This window comes from Agelaius phoeniceus, chromosome W (genome assembly GCF_051311805.1).
Source record: "Agelaius phoeniceus isolate bAgePho1 chromosome W, bAgePho1.hap1, whole genome shotgun sequence".
In the NCBI taxonomy this organism is placed as follows: domain Eukaryota; kingdom Metazoa; phylum Chordata; class Aves; order Passeriformes; family Icteridae; genus Agelaius; species Agelaius phoeniceus.
The window spans coordinates 7,018,877-7,037,111 of record NC_135301.1 but is presented as its reverse complement, the minus strand read 5'-3'; the positions used below and the strand labels follow the sequence as shown (position 1 = coordinate 7,037,111).

The 18,235-nt window shown below is 45.0% G+C and overlaps 1 protein-coding gene across 1 annotated transcript in view; it reads right to left on the bottom strand.

Moving 5' to 3' along the window:
• LOC129133628 (protein fem-1 homolog C-like) overlaps positions 1-5,135 on the bottom strand; it is a 31,000-nt gene extending 25,865 nt beyond the window's left edge. Inside the window, exon 1 of the mRNA XM_054653265.1 lies at positions 4,547-5,135. Coding sequence (XP_054509240.1) covers positions 4,547-5,090 — 544 coding nt within the window. The 5' untranslated portion in view covers positions 5,091-5,135. The remainder of the gene's footprint in view (positions 1-4,546) is intronic.
• Positions 5,136-18,235: the final 13,100 nt, after the last annotated feature.

Genomic DNA, 18,235 nt, shown 5'->3' with positions numbered 1-18,235 from the left:
TTTAAATTGGCATCCCAATAAGTGGCTTTGCTGAGTTTGCAAAATGGGTAGAAGCTGGAGGAAAACCATACGCGGAAGCCAGTAGGCCGAACACGGAGAATTGATGGTGTAACATAACCAGCGGTGGTACAAAATTGGACATGTGCAAAAGGTTGGGGATTAAGCCAAATGGCGAGGGCTTCCAAGCAGGTATGACAACACAGTTACTGAGTGAAAGTGGACTAGAGCCTCAAGAACTAGACTTGCTAGGCTCGGTACCTGGAAATTATTACTTGTTTTTTTAACTACTTTTTAAACCCAAAATCAACTAATATGAGCAATGTCCTAGTCCCACGTCCCAAAAATAATAGTGTCATTCTTAATCCCAATTCTCCATAGTATAAGAATGTGACCGAATACTCCCACAATTGGACTTATCCTGGCAGTGCTGGTGCAAATGTGACTGTAAGAAAGCTTCCATCAGGTGCCTTTTTAATCTGTGAGGAGTTTGAAGGAATGTGTTGTATGAACCTCTCTGACCATTCTGCATCCATTCACAAGAAACTCAAACAACTACAAGATAACATGAAGAAATTGACTGTGAATGACTGGGGTTTGGATGAACGGTTTAAGGGATGGGGAATAACCGGATGGTTGAAAGATATTGTAAAGGGAACTTTGTTAGTATTAGTAGTCATTATTTTATTGCTTTGTGTTATTCCATGCATAATTAAGTTGGTGACCTGCTTAGTAGAGAATACAGTAAAGAGGGTCTGGCTGGTGCAAGAAGAAGAAGGGGGAATTGTAGCAATGTATCTGAACAACTTAGGCCTCAGTGTGCACAACCCATACCACTTGTAACTGTTCTTATCAGAATTTTCTCCAGGCACTGTGGAATTCATCAAGGTTACTAAGACATCAGCTGTGCTAAAATAAGAACAAAGAAGCTGAGAAACGGCATACCAGGATTGCAAGAACTAGATAACAGAGTACTGTAGGACACCTGCATGCTAACCAATCACGGATGCTGAGAAATGGAGGCAGAGAACGAGAGAACAAGACAAAGGGACCAATCAAGAAGTGTGATCTTAGTAGTTTGTAGAATCTATAAAAGTGTGTGTAATGTAAACAATGAACGGCTTCTGCTTGATCATATTGGTCAGTTGTTCAGGAGTCCTGGTTTACCCGCAATAGGCGGGCAGGGAGGTGTGAGCTTGGAGGATCAATGTGTATTTAAACCTGAAACCTGTCTTAGCCAGGTACGCACGTCTTTGGTAGAAATATCCCCCATCTGTTCCAGCTGGAATAAAACATACCTGCTTTACAACTTTTAATTGTAAAGTCCTTATGCCGCAACTCACCTCCTCCTTCACCATCATGTCCTGTTAGATGGTGCTAAACCTATATTTTACCTCAATGTGCTATCCTACCTGAATCAGACTCAGAAATCATATATCTTAGCTGTTGAAAGGAGTTAAACAAAGAATTTTGTATTTTTGCCTAGTTTGGTAGCTTGTTTTTACTTGTTTTTGTAGTTTGCCTAAACATTGTAACTTTCATTTTATAATTTAGTTTTACTTCCTTGATTTTGCTTAAACTTTGTAACTTTCAATCTAAAGCTCAGTTTTACCATATAACCGCCATTCGTATCTTTGTTTTAATTGCTATTTAGACTATTACCTCACGTTGATAACAAGGGACTGAGAAGATGAGCAAACCTCCCCAGCTGTGGCTTGATTACAGTGCCCTAAGACCTTCAGAACACTAAATAAGTAGAAACCTGTCAAGATGAAAGACTCATAAGTTTTGCCTTGCTGAGGCTAATTGCATGAGTCTCATGTTACCAAGATAAGAGGTGAACAAGTCAGCACAGATGGACAGCGCATGCACAAGCATGGAAGTTCAAGCAGAGGACATGATGAGGAAGACGCTGGAATCATATAAAACACCCCAAAATAAAGAATGCAGTTCCGACCAAGAGACAGTAGATGACAATCTTGCTCCACGAAAACATAAAGGACCAAAAATCCAAGGAATTTTTAATCACGTACCTATTACGTACCAAGGAGGACAGACTTTGAGTGCGGCTTGGGGAATTCTTTGACTATTAAAATGTATAAAACCCCGAGGGAACAATGCCCAAGCAGGTGTGTTTATGGAAAAGGACACCCCCAGCATGTTCCAGTACTGAATAAAGGAATGCTTTCTTAACAGGTTATGCCGTTAAGTGATTTTCTTTGAATCACTGTACTTATGCACTTCCACAACTTTACTTCCAAAACATCTGCATTCTGAATATTAGTAGTCCAAACCACAGGTGGATTATGTCTGTATTGTAGAAGCAGGAGTTAATTGCATGCTTTTAAACTACTCTTTTATCTCCCTGTCTCAATTGTCATCCTGGCTTTTAGACCTCTGTGACTTACCTATCCTGTCATCTCCAAGTATTTGAAGTTTTCCTTAGAAGTGTCAGCACTTGAAAACATATTTTCACATTTCTCTCAGCTCCAGAATTGTCCCTGGTTTTTAAATGTGAATAAAGTCCTATTTTACAATAAGAAAACCTACTGGAAAAGCCTAAGGGATAGTTCGAGTAATTTTGCCTGCTCACTTTCCCTGCTGCAACGACGAAAGATAGTTGGGTCTTCTTGGGCATTCTCCGCACCCCCACACCCTCCCCCTACCGTCTCTGATTGGCAGTGCGATTTGTCCTAAGAACACCAGGTGTGAATTGCAGGAGGAAATGTCTGAATGCTTGCACAATTAATGCGTGCCAGAGATGGGGGAGCTGTGATGATTGCGACTGACTTTGGTACACATCGGGCTGCAAAAGAGTTTAAAATGCTGCTGGGGAACGGACCAACTGGTCTCCCGCGATTGCAGGCAGCTTCCGGGTGGATCCCTCCCCCCTCCCCGGCAGGGACAGCTGCAAGGTACATTCAGCCCAAAAGATGGGAAACACTCACTTTTGGATGGGTGAGTAAAAGCACTAAGATCTGGTCACATATGTATATAAAATCCTAAAGTAGCTCCATAGATGCTTTATTATTGTGCATTCCTCAAGGCCAAAGACTGTAAACCTGTGTGTTTCTAGCCGAACCTGCTGAGATTTTAACCCTTTACACCTGCTTATACTGCATTGGCAATATTTAGATACTGTATTAGCAATAAATCTAATCATAATCAGCCACATAATCAATATCATACTTTTTGAACCTGACCAAGAGTCTTCTCTCTACTACTCCGCCACACTTGGTTTCAAAAATACCTGGAAGAGAACCTCTAGTAATCTCCCATAACAGCATTTTATATTTAGCTCATTATTCCAAGAGCCCAGTCTAAAAACATGACATTTTTATCCCACCACAAGTCCGTGATTTATAGGCAGCCTTAAATCCTTCCAAAGGAAAATTTATTTTGCTCTGCCCACCTCTATGACAATTTTTTTTTTTAGCTTTCTTTATATAAAACCCACATAAATCCATGACTTGCAGAAAAAAGGCATATTTAATGGAACAGCTTTTTCAAAGCGATTACTCTCATATTTGGTATTTAATATTTCAAAATATTGTGCAGTAACCAAGGACCTACAGGTATTTCTGTCAAAATATACTTGAAGTATATTATACTGTTAAAATTGTAATTAGCCAGAAGAGGGCAACTGAAGTAATATGCTACAGAACATTTTATTAGGAGATATATTATTAATAAACATATTTGTTAAAAAAGAAGCTGCTGAGACACAATACTGGCTCAATGAGCTAAAAAAGTTAACCATAACCTGCAATAATCAACATGCTTTTTAGGCCAATATCATAGTCACATATAAGTTTGAGATGTAACAAAAGCCAGCAATTAGAATAAGAGGTCCACATAAATATAATCACGGCAAAAAGGACATAAGTCTTCACTTTGAACAATACGTCAGGATAATTGTATACCAATGCAAAGATATTCTTTGTGATTTGTGCACCACTGTAAGTCATTCTGTTGCAATCAGTCACAGGAAGCTTCATCTCCTTAATCCTAAAATACATTTTTGTCTACTAACATTGAAAAAAGGTCCAAAAGGATTCAGGAGTTTGAGGGAGAGGAGGAGTAAAGTGATTACTCATTTCCAATGTAGAAAATAATTATTCTCCTTTATGCATCTTTCCCTCTTCTAGTCTTAGTGGCACAGGTAAATTTTACATACAGCATATTTGGTTTGTTAAGAAACAGTATGAAAAACATCCTAAATTTACACAATATATGCTCACATTATTATTACTGTACAAACCTGCTAGAAATAGTTCTCAGCAAAAGTCAATTAACTCTGCACCTGCATAAATGCAAAGTCTTTAGGTTAAAGTGTATCAATTTAGAATTACATTTTATAGCCACTATTAAATGAGTACGCTAAAAAAATTGTAAAAACAGCTAAATACACTTCATCTCTTACTGGAAAATACATTCACATTGTGAGACTAGAGGAATATTTTTGGATGTCATCCTCCTCAAGAATATGAGTAACTTCACTCCTATTTACTACAAAAAAAAAAAAAAAAAACAAATAAAACAAACTTACCTTTAACACTTTTTCTGTTAACATCAGCTCCTTTTTCAAGTAAATACTGAGCAATTTCTTTGTGGCCTTTGTAACATGAGATCATCAAGCATGTATGCCCATGACGGTTTGATACTTCCAAGTCTGCTTTGTGCTCCACAAGGTATTTTACTATTTCCAAGTGACCATCAAAACAGGCTGCTCTAAGCGGAGTTGAATTTGTTAGAGTTGTGTTGTTGACAGATGCACCATGATCCAACAGACACTGAACCACCTTTAAGTGTCCAGCAGCTGATGCTGCCCATAATGGTGGAGCGCCTTCAATGATCTCGCCATCGAAATTAACCGAACCACCAATCTCTATAGAAGCAGAGCAATAATCCAACAAGTATTCCACCATGTCAATGTGCCCATAACGGGCTGCTATCAAAAGTGGCGTGGCACCGTTGGTTTTTTCTGACATTAGTAAGGCCACCTCTTCTCTGGTTTTGCTTGCCAGTAACTTGGAAAGGAGACACAGCTTGCCATCACGAGCTGCGTTGAACACTGCTGTCTTTAGATCCATTTAGTCTGTACCTCTATTTCTTGAAGGATACACACCTGCCCTTTTCAGAGTCACAAAAAAAAGCTTATTGGAAACACACAGCCCCAACTTTTTCTCAGATCAGACAGATGGGAAAACATGGAGATGCTGAACAAGGTCCTGACAAAGCAGAGGCTTCACTTGATAACTCTGAAAAAGAAAAAATTCTGGATGTTTTTACTTTCTACTTCTCAAACAAGTATGTACAATTACATTTTTCTACAGCTATACTCAAACAAACCACTGACTGTGGTGCACCAACATCCAGCTGCCGTTCATGGGACTTCCCTGGACTGCACAGTATCTCTTAAAGGAAGATATTGATCAGGAGGCCAGATCCTAGCAGTGCGCTATGCATACCATTTGCAGGAAAACACTTTCCCCTCACAACATAACAAACCGTACACTTGTATCAACTTCTGCTTTTAAACACAGCCTAAGTAAAGAACCACGAGCCCCACCCCCTCAGGTCCTCTGAGGAGCCCCATGCTCACAAACACACGCGTCCCCGTGCTACCTCCACCCTACTGGCGAGGGAGCAATTTCAGAGCCTGATCGGAAAAACAAAACACGTCCTTGCCACAGTCGTGTGATTTAGTATCAGACACCGCCGAAACCCCGAACTTGCCCTTCTATCACAAACACCCTCGGCCTGCCCAAAAACCCCCGCCCCCAAACCTCCTCCTTCAAGACGACGCTATATTTGCCTCCCACCCCAACCCTCCCTATCCCCCGCCCCGCCCCGGATTACCCCGTGACTCACTTCAGATAGTCCCTCTATTTTCTACCTCTAGTTAAACAATCACCCGCCTCCCAAACCACCCTAGAATCCCCAAAAACCTCTTCCCAGTTCCTTCAGAACCGCTCCTCACACGATCGTTGGGACAGGACAGCCTCCACCGCCTGCGCGCAGAGGCGGCAGCAGTGGCACCGCCGCGCCGCCCACAACAGGCGGGGAAGGACCCAAGGGTGCGGGCTACCTTCCCAGGACGCCACCGGCTCTCTCCCACCTAAGCCACCTTCACACGGAAGCGCCCGTCGTCTCCTCCACTCCATCCAGCTCCTCCACGACAGACCAGTCCCCACAGAGACGAGTGTCTACCACCAACCCTACACTCCGAAACAGAGGAACCTACCAAGCACATCCCGGCCACCGCTGAGCCCAATGAGAAACACGCCTGAGCGCCGCCAGCCAAGCGGAGCAGGGCGGGAGGTGGGACTACGCCGTCGCTCAATCTACGCTAAGAGTGGTGCGGTGCTGGCGGACGGTGGCGATGCGGTAGCTGTCCTCTAGGGGGGGCGGTGCTGGCCCCTCGTACCGCCCTCCACTATAGCGCGTGCGGGCTGGCAGAACGCAGCGGGAAGGAGGTAGGTTTTGATTAGCTGTGGCATGTGGGGATCAGGTACGCGGGGTTGTTTTTCCCCAGCCCGTGTTTTCTTTTCCTTTCTCTAGAATAAAACAAAGGGCAAGGCAGCGCTAGAGTGGAGCGTGCACCGGCGGGGAGGAATGTCACAGGGGTGAGGGAACAAGCGGGGGCGCACGGTACTTGGAGAGGGGCGCTTCCACGGAGAGTAGCAAAACCCCGCAGGGCTGTAGGAGGAAATCCCTCACGGCTGACCATGTGTGGATCTGCTCAGCAGTTCCAGGCAATAAACCCATCCCTTGCAGCGGGATGCAAAACCTGCCCTGTCTGGAGAAAGATAAGTGTGTGTTTCCTGTTAAAAATAGGTTAGAAACTGTTGTAAAATAGTTAATAGATCGTTAAGCATGTACTGTTACTTTGGTTATTATATTGTAAAAGGGGTTAAAAGGGTAGTTATAAGACATACGGTACTCAACGTACCATAATACACCTAAGTAAAGTGCACCACCCCCCAAGCGAAATGAGCCAGCCTGGACAGAACTGTAATGGGCCAATCAAGCGCCTTAAACATTAATGCAAATGAAGGATCCAAAAAGAAACCAATCCAAAGGGACAAAAAACAGGATAAAAAGGGGGCTTCTGACCCACTGAAGTTGCGCCCCTCCATCTGGGACATCGGGGACATTGCTACATCGCTGCTGAAAAGAAGACCCAGCGCCGGCGCTGCAGCACCCTCGACGGGAACGCTCCTGCTCGGCCTGCGGCCTCCCTTGCTTTAGGCCCTTCTTTTTCTTATAATAAAAGCTGAAATCACTCTAGACCGGGAGCTTGCTCTCGTTTTTATAATTTCCTCTTCAGAAATAGATCGGTTTACTGCTGAATTGGAAAGGGGGGGGGGGGGGGGAATTCGATGCTCCATTTAGTGGGAGAGGCAGCCATGAAGGTCTGTAGAGCCTGCAGTTTGTAGGCAGACCTTCCCTGCCCACCCGTGCTGAAGGCCAGGGTGAGAGGCTGGTGTGGGGGCTTCAGTGCTCTGCTGTGCCTGTGGGGAGGGATGAGAGCCCAAATGCCCTCATCACAAAAATTTGCAACTGGCCCGTGCTGACTAAGACAGGACACAAAGTATAGAATTACAAGGGTAAATATTTCTTCCTGTGCATGAGGTGTCCCAGACAAATTTGAGCACTCCAAATATGGTTTTACACAGGGGTCTTATACCTTTCAAACATTCAGATACAACACAATTTGACAAATCACTAACATACAAACATACTGCCCATTAATAATCATAGTAAAATTTTGTAAAGCAACTATACTTTTGCAATATTCTCACTGCTTGTGTCTTGACTCAAATGTCCCTGGAGTCAGTCTTGCTAGTTACTTAGCTATGATGCCACACAGTGCTGGGAGAGTTTCAGACACACATTAGACGGGCTAAGATGCTGGCATTATCTTGATCGTCCAGGGGTATTCTTTATCCTTTATGCACAGCTCTAAGCTTCCAAAAAGCAGTGTCTTTATTTCCTGGGCTGGGCTGTCCTTAAGTATGTTTTACTTAAGCACGAACAATACTGAAGTCTCCAGTAAAATTCCTGTGTAGTATTAAAGTCTTATGCCTGTTAGTTTTCTGTCTATTAAATAAATAATTCATTCTATATTAGACCAAATCAGACATTATTGAAGAACTTGCAAACGAGAGTGGGTTTTGAGGTGCTGGCCACCTCAATAAAGCTACTGCCTGCTGCTGGAGGCCTGGGCAAAAGGCAAGGGCTTATCTAAACCCCCACATCCATTTGTAACACCTACAATGCGACAGGAACCATCGGCAAAGAGAACGTAGTGTGTTCCTTCTTGTGGTAGTTGGTTGTACAGTGGAGCTTCCTTGGCATGGGTCACCTGTTCCTGTTCTTCCGTCAGTCAGACCAAAATTTTTACCTTTGGGCCAATTTGTAATTACTTCCAAGATCCCAGGGCGATTTGGTTTCCAGTACGGGCATGCTGTGTGCTGAGGGCAATCCACTTACTCCATGTGGCATCAGTGGCGTGGTGGGTAGAGGGAACCTTTCCTATAAACATCCACCCCAGCACTGGTAGTCAGGGTGCCAGGAGAAGTTGTGCTTCTGTGCCAATCACCTCTGAGGTGGCTTGAACTTCTTTAAAGGCTGCCAGGATTTCCTTCTCTGTTGGTGGGTAGTTGGCTTTGGACCCTCTGTAACTTTGGCTCCAGAATCCGAGTGATCAACCCCAAGTCTCACCAGGCACCTTCTGCCAAAGGCTCCAGGACAGACCATTGCTCCCAGCTGCAAAGTAAAGCACATTCTTCACCTCTGGTCCTGTCTTGACTGTGCCAAGGGCTACCACATGAGCAATCTCCTGCTTGATCTGGGTGAAGGCTTGTTACTATTCAGGGCTCCAGTGGAAATTGTTCTTACAGGTTACCAGGTAGAGAGCTCACAGTCTGATTGTACTCAGGGATGTGCATCCTCCAGAAACCTATGGCACCTAGGAAAGTGTGTGTTTCCTTCTTGCTGGTCAGTGGAGATATGGCTGTGATCTTAGTGATGACCTCAGTGAGTATCTCACGCCATCCGTCATGCCACTTCACTCCTAGGAACTGGATCTCTAGGGCAGGTCTCTTGACTTTCCTCTTTTTGATGGCAAAGCTGATTTCCAGGACCTACATGTATTTCTGTCAAAATATACTTGACGTTGTCTTGGGGATAGTTTTTTAATCTCATATCCATTTTCATTTTTGTTTTGTGTCCAGGGTGGTTGGACAACGGGACTCATTCCAAGAACAGCCTTATAAACACCTGGGCTAGAGAACATGGTACTGAGTGCGTGTAGCACATTCCTTACCATGCACAAGCTGCTCGGAAACTTTAGTGGTGCAACGGATTGCATAAAACCACCTTGAAGGCACTGAGCAGGGGGACTTTCAAAAATTGGGAGTGGCATTTAGCAAAGGCTATGTGGTTAGTTAACACCTGAAGCTCCACCAACCTAGCTGGTCCTGCCCAATCTGAACCCCTGCATACAAAAGACAGGGATAAGGTTCTGGTGATATGCATGAGTGGTATGCTAGGAAAAACTGTTTGGATTAATTCTGCCTCGAGCAAAGACAAACCAATCAGTGGGGTTGTCTTTGCTCAGGGAGCAGGTTGCACCTAGTGGGTTGTAAGAGCCGAAATGAGGGATGCGGGACTCCAGGCGGCTCTTCAAAATGCAGTTTATTGCATCCAAGATGTTACAGCAGTCCAGGGTCATGGGTGACAGAGCCTGTGCCTACAGCTGTCAGCTCCAGCTGCAGGCAGGCCTGGAGACCCTTAGTTTAGGTTACAAATGCATTATATACTTTGCTGAACATCTTAATACAGTAGAACCAATCTATACCTCAACTTTTATCTATAGCCTATCATAACTACTATAATTACCATATTAATGTTATTATTCTCCAATCACTAAAAGTTAGTATGTTACAGTTTAAGCTAGAAGTTGTTTTTCAGTTTTCTTGCAGTGGAAAATTCTGAGACCTTTTTCTACTTGCAACATCTTCTGACTTGCTTGCCTGTGCTTTCTGCTTGGTAAAAACATCTTGTTTGAGGTGGGTTTATCCATTGCTCTAAGTCATAAAAACCCCCTTCTAACTAACACACCCTTTGCCTCCTTGGTTATCCAGTAAGACTGGCTCAGCAATTCTTTTCTTCTACATCAAAACTTGCTTCCATCTCTATTCCTTCTTCAGATTCTATATTCAAAAATCTTTCTGCCAAGCATACATATCTGTGAGACTTTCTTGTCAAACTTTCATCCTTCCCAACAGTGGATGATGCAGAAGGATGAAGAGACAACGCGTACCTCAAGGGGACCTTGTTTTGGGGTTAACTGTTTGTCACACTGCCTGTATCTAGATGTATATATGTATATAATTAGGATAATGCATGTGTGAAAACCACCAATCACTTGTTTTTAAAATTTTAAAAGTTTAATAGTAATAAAATGAATATAAAAATAGTAATAAAATTAGAGTAATAAAAATTTGGACAATTAGTGTTAGGACAATATGAGACAATAAAAACAAAGAGTTACTGACAGTCCAGGTACCTCTTTCTGGGCAAAATAAGCCTGAAAAAGGACACATGTTAACAGAGGATTAACCCTTAAAAGCAATAGCCTGTTGCATATTCATAAATCTCATACATGATGCATAAATTCCATTCAAACAAAGGATTCTGTCTGGTCAGTGTCAACTTCTTCCTCTTAATCCTGAGGCATCTTCAGGGCTGTGCGAGGCAGGAAGAAGTTAGTTTCTTCTGAAAAGGGAGCAATAAATAATACATTCTATTATCTATGTCTTGCTAAAGCTGCCTTTCACCTCTAAGAATTTTCTGCAAGGAGAAGAGGGACTCTTGGGACTCTAGCTGGTCAGAGTGACCCCGAGATACGTTAAAAAGTCTCTTTTCCCAGCCCAGCAGTCGAAGGAGTCAGAGCTCTTCAGTTCTCGGTCTCAAGGTTGTGTATTTTATCTATAAAATTCTTTTTTCTGCCTACCCAAGATCCGCTCAGCAAGACAGTCAGAGGCACTCTGCCTGCCCCTGGGGCAGTGTTATCTTTTTATACTAAAAACTACGTGTACAATATTTACAATTACTTTCTAATACCTATCACCTATGTTAGACAGTGAGCTTCTACTCTAAACCAATTTAAAAGTGCCAACGTCACAGCAGAAGATGGAGGCCAAGAAGAAGAAGGAGAAAGGCTGGACACGCCCAGATTCCTCCATCTTGGCCCCTAAACCCCCATTCTAAAAACCTCAAAAATCTATTTTCGCCCTGTGATAAATTCACTATCATTCTACTTAAACTTTCGTGGCTTGTAATTCTTCATATAAGGTTGGTAATTGTTTTTTCCAAGGGCTAAATCAAAGGCACAGGGGTCTTGGGCTCTGTTCCAAGGTCTCTGAGGCCCCTGGCAGGGGCTCGAGTCCTCCAGGGCAGCCAGAGGAATTTCCCGGATTCCAACAAGGGACCTATTCAGACCTCCTTGGTGTCCTGTTCTCTTTGTGGTACTTCTTGGTATATCCTGTAAACGATTTTATCACTCTTTAATTGTTTCTCAAATTTTGCTAGGACTTCTGCTGCTCTACTTTCCTGTTCACCTTCTTCTAAGTTCATTATTTTGGATACTTTGCTGTTTTTGGAAGCCCGCTCAGAGTCCATAGGCATGGCTGCTATTTGCATGCCTTGTACCACAGAGTGTATCAGCCTAATAAAACATGGTATTAGGCATGGTAAGAATATGACCCTGGCTACTGAACACATCACAAAAAATACTATCTTTTTCCACCAGGCCTCTTCGAATAGTCGATCTCACCAAGATGCCTGCAGGATAGAGTTCCATTTTTGAACTGGGACATGAGCTACTTTCTTGATTTCTGCTGCCAGACCCATGATGGTTTCTCCATAGTTGTCAATTTCAATTCAACATTCGGACTCGTTAAACTTCCCACAAACTCCCCCTTCTTTGGCTAACAAATAGTCTAATGCTATTCTGTTTTGATATACAAAAGCCTGCATTTGAGAATGCTGTCAGCTCAATAACTCAAGGGCCTCCGAGGTGTGGCTTGAGACTATTTCTACAACTGCTTGTAACTTAATTAACTTGTTCAGTAGATAAATTGGGGTCCTGTATCTTCAGCTTCTGTCTTGGGCCCATGTAGCAGGGCTATAATATTCTATTATTCTTTTGGCCGGCCATTTCTCCTCTCCCCATGTTTGGCTGCTGCCTATGGCAGGAAGTTTCTTTTTCAGATATCTCTTTTCCTTATTCAGGGTCTCATACAGGGGAGCCCCTAACAGGCTGCTCTTAGTTCTGGGGAGAGTGAAGAATACAGGCTGAATCATCTCTAAAATGCATGATCTTTTCTAATTTGGGGGTAGTTCACTGTACACTTTCTTTCCACAAATCTAATAAATTCCGTCTGGGGCTTTCCACTTGATATTTGTATTTCTTGGTTTTTTCCAATATCTTCTCAATTCTCCCAAGGATTGGTAAGGATTAGCTCTGGAGCTTTTAACTCAACAAAGTCTAATTTTGTCATTCCATTCACAATTTGTTTCTTTTTCCTGACTCTAATATCCTGTAGGAGGCTCTGGTTGCCAGACCCTGCTCCTACTGCTTGAATTTACCCCTAAAGTGGATATACATGGGGTATATCTGACCACTTCGGTATATTCTTTTCCCTCTCGGCTGATACAGATAGTTCCAATTACTCTCTGATCTAATACTCAACTCTCAGGTCTCTGTGCTGTCTTGGAGACCTGAGTGTTATCTCATTTCAAAAGCTGCTCCCGAATTAAACTCTCACCTTTCCAAGGCCACTTCTGAGCAGATTTCAGCCCCCCACAAATCCAGCAGTTCGACAGTCTTAGCTCTGTAGCAATTTCTTGGATAAGATCAATGAATAGATTTCGGTTTGGGGCAGGTAATCTCCAGTCGGCATACTGCCTCTCGAGTTGCTCATATTGTTCACTTAAGGTCTTTAATCTTTCTTGCTCTACCCTCCTTTTTCTCATTTCTGACTCCTGTCTCTTCAATTCTTGGGCTACTTGCTTCATTTTACTTTCGGGATCTATCCTTTCCTTGTTTTTCAGGAAACAGAAAGTTCTATCATATTGCAAACAGACCCTATCATCACTTGCCTCAAGGAGGTCCAGGATGACAGGCTCGTTACCAAGGGAGAGCTTATTTTCATATTTTGAATTCTTTCTGACCTAATACGTCTTTCTGTTGCACGTCCCGGCTAGATGGTGACAGTGGGGGGGGCGACAGTCCCCCTCTTTCGGGGCTCCGCAGAATCCCAGCTACCAGTGGAGGCGCAGCATGGAACAAAAAGGCCACAGCAGCACGGGCCTGGGTGGCACTAGGTTACTTTATTTGATGTTACACTCCCCAAGTCTTGGGGTCCCAGGCAATGGACTGGGGGTAAACAACAGCTTATAAACGGGGGGCATGTCTCAAGGGAAGATACAATGTTCAGCTAATCAGGAGAACTGGGGGTGGAACACAAGGTAGGGAATAGAAGGAAGGAAAACTGCTTGGGATAGGAGGGGTTAACAACTGGATGTGGGAGGAAGGGGTTTGAAACTTGGCAGGAAAGTCCATAAGTAACAACAGATAAGACACCTGGCTCAATTAAATAACAAAGGCAAGTCTGTGTCACTCTAAAAGCAGGGGGAGAAAAAGCCCAAAAACTACCAAACAACAAATCAAACAATAACCTGCAAAATAAAAACACACTGCAATGTCTTTCCATCCATTACACACATTTCTAGCTGAGTATTATCATAACACAATTGGTTAATCTGGTAGTACGCCACAAAAATAGATTCCATTTTTTTTCTGACTCAGTGTGATTACATTGGTTACAGACAGGAACCAATATCCGTCTTACATCCCTTTTGTGCATTTTGTGTTTGAACGCATCTGACAGCCCATCCTTAATTCTCGCTTTTGGATCAAAACATAATGTTTCTCCATCCAGTTTGCATAATTTGAGTGCCATTTAAAGTGCAGTACCTGCTTTGCTCTGTGATGCAGTTTTCCAGGGCTGGGTATGCTGAGATTCCCTCTCCTCCTTGTCCTTCCTGGAAAATCTGAGTGCATCACCCACACTCGTCAACAGGGCTCTGTCCTTTTGTGCAAGATGGGATCTCAGTGGGCAGACTGGCTGTCTTGCATGTGACTGTGGTCACAAGGGTTTTCAGGATGAAGAAGAGACGAGAATGTTGACTCCATGATCAGAAGGCTTGATTTATTATTTTATGATATATGTTACATTAGACTATACTAAAAAGCAATAGAAAGGAAAAGGTTTCTTCAGCAGCTAGCTAAGCTAAGAATAGAAAAGAATGAATAACAAAGATCTGTGTCTCAGACAGAGCAAGAACCAGCTCTGCCATGAGTGGTCAAGAAATCCAAACACCCACAAGAGACGAATCACAGGGTCTACCTGTTGCATTCCACAGCAGCAGATAACCATTGTTTACTTTGGTTGCTGTAACTGCAGCTTCTCACAAGGAAAAATCCTAAGAAAGGATTTTTCATGAAAGATGTCTGCGACATGTCACCTTTTTTTATTTAGTTAAATTAAAAGGAAAAGTGTTTGTAATTTTCTCTGCTGTACTCATGCCGAAGAAAAAGACAAACACTTGACAGGTTATCTGTTGCCAATCAAACTCCACTCAAGTGCTCCTGTGGAATGCACTGGGAATTTCTTCACCCGTAGAACATAAATTCTATCATATCACTAAAACAATTTTATAACATAAGAAAATGAAAAAACAATGCAAAGAAAATTCAAGTCCAAGCAGCTGAGTTTCAGGAAAAGTCCATGGCTTGAAGATGTTCCTCTTTGCCATATCTGAAAGTTTCTTTTGGTCCTGAAACAGGCTTGCTACAGAAAAAGTCCATCAATAGTTATCAAAAGTCCATTGACAGTCTTCAAAGAATTTTGAGAAAATTTCTGAAATGTCTTGCCACAGCCCTTTATTGAACAACTTGGGCTGAAGCCAATCCCTGGCTCCTCAACCCTTTTTTATTCAATTTAATTTTTTTTTTTTTTTTTTTTTTTTTTTTTTTTTGTCTTGTCGGAAAGAGCAGCAGCAGCAGAGGAGCCAGAGAGAGGCCCTTGGGGGCCCTGGCCCATGTGGAAGGATCAGGAACCCCAGACCTGGCCCACAGAAAGGTGGCCCAGGACCAGAAGGGGGAAGCAAAGCCCCCAAACCCAACAGGAGGTCGGGAGGTGGCCCTGGCCCAAGCAACCAAGGCAGACAGCCCAGGCCCAGCCCCCAAGGCAGGCTCTGCATTGGCACAGCCCCGCACCCTGCTGCCAGTACAATGGCAGAAGGGGTGACCAAACGCTTCCTTTCCCCAAAATCACCGAGGCATGCCGGCAATGGGAAGACAGAAGCTGTCCCGAGAAACTTCGTCTCGGGTCTGGGGATGTCCTTTCCCCACAGCAGACAAGCGATGCTCGCTTCCTGCTGTGCCCTCTGCCTCTGCGATGCAAATGTACCAGGTGTTCCTCCCATCTGCCTCACGGCACCACCTCCACCCCCTCTGGGCTGGGGACCAGGGGCAGAACTTTCGGGACCCACCTCCCCCTCGCCGCTGGGGCATGCGAGGGGCGGCAAAGAGATCCGCATCCCCCAGGGGGAAACCCCACACCAAACACCCCCCCAACCCACCAAGAATGCTGACCTTGAAAACAGGCAGCCGCGCTGCGCCCACAGCCAGCTGTCGGGCCATACCTCCTCCACGGAAGGACAGGCTGACGCCCTCTCCCCCTGTCCCAGCTCCCCCCGTAGGGGCAGCCCCGGGACAACCCGAAAAACTCGGGGAGGAAGTCACGCTGGATGCAGGAGGCGCCGCTGCAGCTGCCGCCGGCTCCAGGGCAGCCTCTGACGCAGACACGGAGGACAGAGTCCCCGCAGGGGCGGGCAGCGGGGCCGCCTGGGGAGGCGGCGGGGGCGGCGGGGGCGGCACGGGGTCGGCAGCATCTTCTGCGCCGGACATCGGCCGCAGAGGCGCAGTCGCAGAAGGCAGCGGGACGGCCGGGGGGAGCGTTGGATCGCTGTTGCCCAGCAACATCGGCGCAGCCGCGGGAAGCGGTGTCTCTGAGGCCTCAGACGCAGGCAGGGAAGCCGGTGGAACCGCGGCCGGAGCACCCACAGACTCCCCCGGAGGGGAGACCACGGGACGGGCCGCGCGGGGAACCGCCCGCACGCGCGGGGCGGGTTGAGGCGGTGCTCGCGGCGCTGGCCGGGGCGGTGCCCGTGGCGCAGGCCGGGGCGGCGCCGCCCACTCCCATCCCCCCTGAGAGCAACGGGAGGGGGGAAAAACCGGCTCCGTCTGAGCATGCTCCGAAGACGCAGTAAAAAAAACTTCGGCTGCGGGCGAAACTTCACCCCCCCGCTGTGGTTCAGGGGGGCTGGAAAGCAGCAGATCGTCCCCCTCCAAAGGGTCTTCCCCCGGAATCGGGGGGAACGGGGCTTTGCCCTTGCAGTTAGCAATCCAGGGAAAAACAGCTGCTCTACGTTTCAAGACTAGAAAGAGCTTCAAAAAGGTTGGATAAATCGAGGGGCATCCGAACCCACGGTATAAAAAGAATTGGAAAATGGAGCCCATACACTCCCAGACGAACACATCAAGGGCATATAGCACATTCGTAAAAAACCCAAAGAGCTTTGCCCATCGAAAAAACTCATAGAGATCTGTCTCCAACAGGAGAATTCTGTCCTCTTCACCCCATTTTTGCCAGAGGCCATAAGTTTCTCCTCTGAAGGGGAGAATGGAACCTCATCCTCTAGGGGAGAAGTCCTCCAGATGAGCAGCCACAAACTGCGAATGGCCTCATCTTTAGGAGGGGAAAAACCAACAGTACCTTGTGACAGTGTCCAGGACTCTCTGGCTATCTGCACGGTGCTGCTGAGCTTTCTGAACATCTTCCTGGAGGCTTTTCAGAAGGTTCTCTTTGTGGTCAGCCTTGCTGTGAACTCTGTCCAAATTCGGATCTTCAGTTCTTCAGCTCCTGGCTAGAATCCACTTCTGTGGTCACTTGTGAAGCAACCATCAATGCCACACATTCAGGGTTTACCCAGTGCAGCAATGCTCCTCTGGTGGTCTCACCAAGTGATGATTGTCCTCCTCAGTCGAGGGTCACCAATTGTGACTGTGGTCACAAGGGTTTTCAGGATGAAGAAGAGACGAGAATGTTGACTCCATGATCAGAAGGCTTGATTTATTATTTTATGATATATGTTACATTAGACTATACTAAAAAGCAATAGAAAGGAAAAGGTTTCTTCAGCAGCTAGCTAAGCTAAGAATAGAAAAGAATGAATAACAAAGATCTGTGTCTCAGACAGAGCAAGAACCAGCTCTGCCATGAGTGGTCAAGAAATCCAAACACCCACAAGAGACGAATCACAGGGTCTACCTGTTGCATTCCACAGCAGCAGATAACCATTGTTTACTTTGGTTGCTGTAACTGCAGCTTCTCACAAGGAAAAATCCTAAGAAAGGATTTTTCATGAAAGATGCCTGCGACACTTGCACATGACTAGACTCAGGCCCATCAGGATTCCTCATAGGCATACTCCTCTGCCTTTGCCTGTGCCCCCTGGGGTGCCACCAGTGGCGAGGAAGACCATCTTCTTGGCAGCAAGAGTATTCTTCCGGGGTCCCGCTCCTGGACCGAGCTGCATACTTCTTTTTAAAGGCGCCCCACCTTGATATCTTGACTGCATTTGTGCTGCAAGGTACTTTGCTTGACTTCCGGCACTCGATCTCTAAGATCTCAGCCTTAGAGTCTAGTTTCCCCCTTATACTGTTTTTATATAATGTAATACCAATCTTGAGAGTCCAATTCTAGTATGTCCAAATTTGTAGCAAGAATTAAGATGCAGTTAGTCAGATTGAGTTCATCCTCTAAACACTTGGTACACAATCTCTTAGGCCACTGTCTCTTTCTGCAATGTATAACATAAACTTCAAGACAGTATAAGCATTTAAAGCACACAAACAGTTAACATTCACAGCCAGGCAGTATGCAACTTATCTGATCTCCCTCGGTCATTTACTTGGTTGGTGTAGTTTTATCTTTAAGTCCCCAGGGGAAGAGGTGATCCTCCACTCAGGAGTCTCTTCCTGATGCTCTACCTTTTTCACCTGCAGCACATGTGTCCAGCCTTTTTCCGCCAT